The 7,500-nt window shown below is 40.1% G+C and overlaps 1 protein-coding gene across 2 annotated transcripts in view; it reads left to right on the top strand.

Moving 5' to 3' along the window:
• Ttc5 (tetratricopeptide repeat domain 5) overlaps positions 1–6,076 on the top strand; it is a 37,385-nt gene extending 31,309 nt beyond the window's left edge. Inside the window, exons 8-9 of one of the 2 annotated variants that reach the window (XM_023704129.1) lie at positions 2,989–3,133; positions 5,528–6,076. In XM_023704129.1, the coding sequence (XP_023559897.1) occupies positions 2,989–3,133; positions 5,528–5,647 (265 nt within the window). In that variant the 3' untranslated portion in view covers positions 5,648–6,076. The remainder of the gene's footprint in view (positions 1–2,988; positions 3,134–5,527) is intronic. The other variant, XM_004644009.2, reaches the window with a different exon arrangement.
• The last annotated feature ends 1,424 nt before the right edge of the window (positions 6,077–7,500 follow it).

The following is a 7,500-nucleotide window of genomic DNA, read 5'->3' as shown; positions in this document are numbered from 1 at the left end:
TTGTCTTTTTGAGACAGGGTCTCCCCATGCAGTTCAGGCTGGCTTTGAGCTCACTTTGTAGCCCACGCTGGTCTTGAACTCCCAGTGATCCTCCTGCCTCAACCTCCCAACTGCTGGGATTACCAGTGCGAGCCACCATGCCCACTCCCTTTAACAAATATTTATGGAGCATCTAGTGTATGTATTGTAGGGGGAGGAGAATGTGAAGGAGCTGGGTAAAGAACGGTGGCTACAGTCTGGCAGAGGAATGAAGTAAGAATATTCATTTAGTAAACTTTTGAATTTTGAAAAATTACAATGTGGTGTGTGCCGTGACTCTTTGGTCTTCCATCCACTTTCTAATCCTTGGTTAACTGGTTTTGCCTTCCTCTGTACTGCAGTAGTTTATTTTCTGTGACCATCACCAGTGTCTTCTAGCCATCCTGTCAAGTGGCTTTAGTACATCCTCTAACATTCTGAGTTACTCTGTCACATCCTTTCTGTTCCATCAAGACTGAAACACAGGGGCCAGGGAGATGGCTCAGTAGAATAAGCACTTCCCTGGCAAGTGCAAGGGCCTGAGTTCAATCCCTGGCTCTGAAAAAAAAAAAAAAAAGACTGAAACACAATTCACATTACATTCCTGAGCATTCTTCGTGGCACTTGCTAGCGGTGTGTGTAGTTCATGAAGGAGCAGCAACATAGGTAAGGAAAGTTTCATTAGCTACAACAGAGCTATGACTAAGGAATGAAAAGCAGATATTGATAAAGGTAGGTTTTAAGGAAATTTGAAAACAAATTAACATTTTACCACTCCTTGGTTTTTCTTTTTTATTGCCCAGCTTCTAAATGCTAGGTTCCCAGAACTTCGTTTTTGTTCTTTTCCTTTCTGCACCGCAGGATGGCATATAATTGCCAACTTTAGTCCTTTGTCAATCCTTGTGTGTGGAAAGATTCTGAGGCTTTCTTTGGATTCATCAGGGAAGTCTTCTGCTTGTGCTATTTCCTATGAATTCTGTTTTTAAGTGATGACATGGGCCTGGTCCAGACCATCTCATTTATAGATAGTCTTGCTTGATGACATCATAGAACCCCGTGGGTTTGGCTCTGTGTTGTGCGCTAACATGGATGTTTCAGCCCAGGCCTCATTTCCGGGTTGTGGATTCCTCTATCTAACAGCCTTTGGGCTCCAACTGAAATTGTCTTCATTCAGTATGTTGAAAATTACTCATTTGTTCTGTCTGAACCTGCTTCCGCCTGGATTCCGTCAGTAAAAGATACCACCTCTCCACTCAGTCACAGAATTGAGAATTCTGGAAATTGTTCTAGACTTCTACATTCTTTTGTGTTGAAATGATCACCAGGTTCTAGATTGTTTTGTTCCTATTCCTTTGTCTCCACTGCCTTAATTCAGCCTCTTACTACTTCTCCATACATATCTCCTTGACTCTGCTTTTCCTTTAGTATGTCACATGCTGGCAGAAAAATCAAATACCAGTCTGACCATCTCCACTTCCTAGTTAAAACATTTTACTTGTATTCTAGCTTTGGGAATGGTTTGAACTCCCATGCTTAGCTTAGTATGCAGAGTCTTTCACATGAGACTTACTCCTTACCTGTCTTCTCAGCTGTCCTCTGTCACTGTCACATATACCTTTTCTTTCAACCATGCTACTATTATGTAACTGTCAGAACTGCTGTTTTCATGCTGTTACATATAGTTAACTCTGCCAGATGATCCTATAGCTTCTTTTTGATACAGCTAACCCCCCAACATATGACTGAAAATTTTCAAACATGTAGCAAAATTGAAAAAATTTTACAATCAGTATTAACTACCTATAATTTACAATTATGCAGTATTATATTTTACTGCACTTAGTTTATCACATATATGTCTATTTATCCTGCTGTTCATGCACTGATATATCTTACTTTTGGTCCACTTCAAAGTAAATTACAGGGATTAGTTTTTCTTTCTCTAAATACTTCTGCAAATGATCCTTAATTGAGTCCAGCCAATCCAAATGTACATTTACTAAGCTTTAACAAATGCATACAACTGTGTAATCCAAGTCCATGTCAAGATAGAGATCATCACATCACCTTTGATGTCGCCTTGTGTTCCTTCCAAGTTAGTCTCTTTTTTTGAATTGTATAACGAGATCTTTTATTTAAAAAAAAAAAAAAAATTAGAGATGAACAAAATTAGTCTCTTTGAAGAAAAAAGAAAGCAGGTTTTGGAACCTGCCAAAAACAAAAAAGGTATTACAGTGATACCAAGGAAACAGGCCAAATTGCTCAGCGGATTGGGTTCAAGTCCCTGGCATGCCGTGCAGGCCTTGGCCCTGGCCACGCCCCGCCCCCGGGGCAAGCCAAGCCAGATCACTAGGAATCCAGTGTAGTAGTGAGACCCTGAACATCTGTAGATCCTTCCTTTCTGTGGGATGTATCTCCTGTTGGGTTCTGATGTAACAAAAATGTTTTACATATTCCAATCTGTTTTCATTCTGTCCTTTAAATCTTCCATTTGTCAATGGCTTCAATTAGGCTTTTAGTGAAAGGGAGTAGTTGTTTCATTCATAGTTGGATTGATATATTACTGCTAAGCACAATGCTTGACACATATGTAATATTCAGGGAATGTTTGTGGAAATGAGCAGTATTGATGGTGATGGTTAGAGGGTTTGGTTGGAGGTATGCTAATTAAATTGATTTTTATATTTTGGCTGCTACATTTTGGATTAAGTTATCATTAATATTTGTTGGATGGCCTTGGTGTACAGGTGTCCTAAGTTCTTAGCAAAGTAAAGATTACTAACTTAATGTTTTTTAAAGATAAGTATGTAAGAGAAGTGAGTATTCAGACATACATAGTGTACTCCTAGGTTTTCTATATAAGTAACTAGGAAAACATTTGTTTTATTTTGTATTTTAAAACCAATTTCTGCCCTTCTTTCTTGCCCATTTACTTATTTTGCTCTCTCTCTCTCCATCTTAACCTGGCAGTACCTTTGGTTTGGTAGATTCGGATGGACCTTGCTATGCAGTCATGGTATATAATATAGTCCAGAGCTGGGGAGTTCTCATTGGGGACTCTGTCGCCATCCCTGAGCCTAACCTTCGGGTTCACCAAATTCAGCACAAGGGAAAGGTGAGTAAAGGGTAGGGTTTAATTGCAATTCATAGGCTCCATGCTGATGTCTTTTTAAAAAAATACTGTAGACAGCCACGTGTGGTGGTGCATGCCTATAATCCCAGCAATCAGGAGGCTGAGGCAGGAGGATCAGTGGGAGTTGGAGACCAGCCTGGGCTACAAAGTGAGCTCAAGATCAGCCTGAACTGCATAGGGAAACCCTGTCTCAAAAAGACAAAAACGAAAAACAAAAAAAAAAAACACCTGTAGGCATAAAAGTAAATCTTGCATTATGAGTGTGAATGTATGTATGGCATACATACATATTTATGGTACTTGTACACACAAATATATATAAATATACATACATACATATATAGCCTGCCAAAATATGTTTACATCAGGAAAACAAAAACTTACAAATATTTTAATATTAAATTTATTGAGACATCATGAGGTTAATACAAGTTAGCTTTGGTTGCTATAATTTCAAGAGGTGCTCAAAACAGGCCGTTAGCTTTCAAACCTCATTTATTTATCAGTATGGCAAGCTACTGATGTCTCTCTCTCTCTCTCTCTCTCTCTCTCTCTCTCTCTCTCACTGTCTCTGTCTCTCTTGCTCTCTCTCTGTCTCTGTCTCTCTTTTACTCTCTCTCGTGTGTGTGTGTGTGTGTGTGTGTGTGTGTGTGTGTGTGTGTGTGTTTGAATTGACACATAGTAGTAGTGATAACAGTTAACATTTACTGAGCACCTAACTAGTGACTAGCCATTGCCAAGAATTTTACTGCCTACTCTGCCTGATTCAGTGTTCATGGAAACCCTATGGGAGTAGATATTTAATCGTTTTTAGCACTTAGGTCAGAGGCAGCTAGTATGGTACATTGACTAAATCCTGCTTTCTGCCTATTACAATGCCTGAGAGCTAGGAATAGTCAGTATATTTTTAAATGAAAAACTGAAAGAAGTATATTTTGCGGTGTTCACATTTTAATGTCCATGAAGCTGTAAAGCAGTGGCACAAGCCACAGTGCATGTTTCCGTGCAGGCTGCCCTTCTCGTAAGTGTCAGCAGCGAGCCGGTACACAGCAGAGCCCATCCAGCCCGTAAGGCTTCAAGTACTACCGTCGAGCCCTTTCACAGAGTTCAGTGACTCCATATGTTCTAGATTATTTCATTTTTCCCCTTAGGAAGGTACTGCAGTGAACACTTTCGGTGCTATTAGGGAAGGAATCGAGGGCCTCACACGCACTAGGCAGGTGCTCCGCCACAGAGCTATGTCCCCAGCCCTCGGAGTGAACGTACGTTTGTTCATGTCTTTGCCCATGTCTTTGTTTCCTTTATGGACTTTAATGTAGAATCTTGGGTCCAAAGGACATACAGGATACAAGGCTTTCAGTACGTACTGCCGAATTAGTCTCTGGAAGGTTGCCAGCGAGTTGCTGTTACCAGCAGTGCATGCATTGTTTTCCTGGTTCTCAGCATAAGAAGAAACCTCGAAAAATTACTTGTAGTATTTATGTGAAAAATAAAGTCGCAATTCTGGTTTAATTTGGTGTCTTGATTATTTGTGAGGCTGAATACGTTATTATGTGTTTGTTGACCATGTTTCATCTATAAATCACCATTTTTTGTTACTTGCTATATTCCTGTTATGGCTTTTTAAAAAATTGATTTATGAGAACTTTTTAACTTATTTTACTTTAAAGAACTGTATTCACACTGCTAGTGGAAGAATATACATATATAACACATATATATGTAGTGTATTATACATATATAATATACAAAGCATATATACCCTCTAAGCTTTTTGAGGCAGGGTGTTGCTGCTAGTGCATGCTTCCCTTAACTTCCTGTGAGGCGCAGATTGGCCTTGTGCTCGTGATCCTGGCCCCTCAGCCTCCTGAATCCCGCCCTACTGAGGCATGGTTGGTGATTTTTAGCAGCTCATTAAAAAATACATTTGAACTGGGAAGTGAGCTAATATCTCACTGGCATTTTTTCTGCTAAATATTTTATATCTTAATATTAAAGGGGAATTAATTTGTATTTGGCAGCTTAATTTAGGGCCTCACAAAGCTCTGGACTGACCATTTCTGAGAATTCCTCAGGCTGGGGTTGGTTGCTGTGTATCTGGCTACTTGTCAAGAAACTTTGTGGGGTATGCAGATTCTGTGAGAGCTGGAAGCATCCTTTTGTCAGGCAGTGGGACAAATTTGCCTTCACTGAATCAGAAAACAGTCCCATTCTTGTATTTTCTTTCCAAATGTTGAAAACAGCTGAGTTTTATCTAATGTGAAAGGTGTAAGGGGTACACATGGGGGAAAGATGAGGAACATGTTACAGGTGGTGAATCTTGTGGTGGAGTTTTTTCTGCCTTGGGGGCTGTGATGAACCTCTTTTTTCTTTCAGGAGTATTCCTTTTCCAGCGTTCGTGTGGAGACGCCCCTCCTGCTCGTGGTGAATGGAAAGCCTCAGGGCTCCGGTAGCCAGGCTGCTGCCACAGTGGCATCGCGACCGCAGTGTGAATGATGTCTCCTGACTTGCTTGCTATAGAGGGAGCAGTGGCGTGGAGAAGAGCTCAAGGCACTTGGCAACTGGATTAGCCACATTCAGTGACTCCACTGGGAGTGGCGGAGGGTGCTTTACACAGAGACTTTCCCGTCCTGTCATGGAAGATCCTCTTAACTCTTTCCTGTCGTGTTCCAGATCCTCTAGGGCCACACACTTCCCTGGTGTAGCTCCCCTGCCTCTTTGAAGGCTGGCTGTTTTAAGCAGGGTGTAGCATTTGTGGGAGTGTTGGGATCTTGACATGGGAAAAAAATCCCCAGAATTCCTGTTCTGGCCTCCTTCCTGAGTCTAATATGTATATATCAGTTCAGTATTTATTGCTAAAGGAAGGGGGCTTAACTTTTTAATGGCTTGATTTTTGAGCAATTTTTATTTTTATTTTAAAGATTTAGTTTCTTCCCCTTCTTTGGGGTTGGAACGGAATTAAAGTTTCTTGGAAAAAAAAAAAATACCCAATAGTTTGGTCTGCTTTATTTTCTCCAGACTTGGATTCTTGCTTTTAGGATCTCTTCAGTCTGTCAGAGCAATCTCTCCCTTTTGGTCTTTATACAAAACAGTTTTTTTCTGAAAATCTCAAAAAGGAATGATAGCTCCAGAAGTTGAAGACCATCTTTCCATTTTCTCATTTTGTCATCCCTAGTGGTGGTCCGCCCCACAGCCCTAGATGACAGGTCCGTGCTATTCTAACAGTTATATGCCTGAACAGCCAGAAAGAACTACATATTCAGAAGGGTTTTTTGAAGGTGTAATATATTTTATAACAGTTTCTTAATATTCTTGTGAAAAATGAGATGTTATTGAGGCTTAATAACCAATTGAATAGCTGTGCCAATGTTAATGCATTGGGTGTATGTGAAAGACTTCTAAGCACTAGCTATTTTACGAAGATAGCTTAGATCTTCGTCCTTGGCCTGGTCCTGTTCAGCGCTTGTTCAGTGACTTGAGTACCACTGATAAAATAATGACTACAGAAGACTGAGGATTCAAAAATTGGATAACAGTATTTGTCTAAAATTATAAAGGCTGAATCTAGCAAGATAAAAATTTGAAGCCATTCTTTCAGACCAAAAAGGCTAACTTTTTGAAGTGTATCTTTAACATATGCCATAGGTAAGTTAAAATCAGTATGAGTAACTGGTATGATATAATTATAAAACTTCTGGACTGTACTGAGGAATCTGATAAGCACAGAGTATTTACTACTGTGTCCATCATACCGCACAGGGAATCTTAGATCCAGTTTCAGTGTTAGTCTTGAGGAATATAATTACAGAAGTGTAATCAGCAGTTTGTGGTCAAATGAAATCTTGAGCAGTGGCCCAGAGCAACTGGGGAATAATGGTGGTAAGAGACAGTAGAAATGAAATGAGACCCAATAACTTCCCCTTTTCCTGAAGTCCTGAGAAGCTTCAACATACGCTGTGTATGGGGGAAAAAAATCAGGTGGTAACTAGACAAACTATGAAAGGTACAAAGTGTATTATATACAATTTAAAGAGTAAGTGGAATACCTGTGAAATGTCCATCAGTCTTAAAAGCTGGAATCACTGGCAGCTTGGAAGCGCTTTGTGTGCCTCTCCACGGTCTAATCACTGCTATGAATGGGTGATTCGGCTCTCATCCTCTTCAATGACTCACGTCTTTCATTTTATTTTAACATGTTTTAGTTGAGTGGACTGTTCATGAGAACAAGGCTGCCATACTGCTGGACATGGATATTTCAATTCAGTGAAGATGTTACTGCTGAAGCTCCCCAAAACTGAACTGTCCAGTTAGGAGAGGTGAATTATATTTCAAGACTGCTAGATAGGTAA

The sequence above is a fragment of the Octodon degus genome, unplaced genomic scaffold, assembly GCF_000260255.1.
Source record: "Octodon degus isolate 3935 unplaced genomic scaffold, OctDeg1.0 scaffold00189, whole genome shotgun sequence".
Classification (NCBI taxonomy): domain Eukaryota; kingdom Metazoa; phylum Chordata; class Mammalia; order Rodentia; family Octodontidae; genus Octodon; species Octodon degus.
The sequence above is the reverse complement of the archived record's forward strand: the minus strand, read 5'-3'. Positions and strand labels throughout refer to the sequence as shown.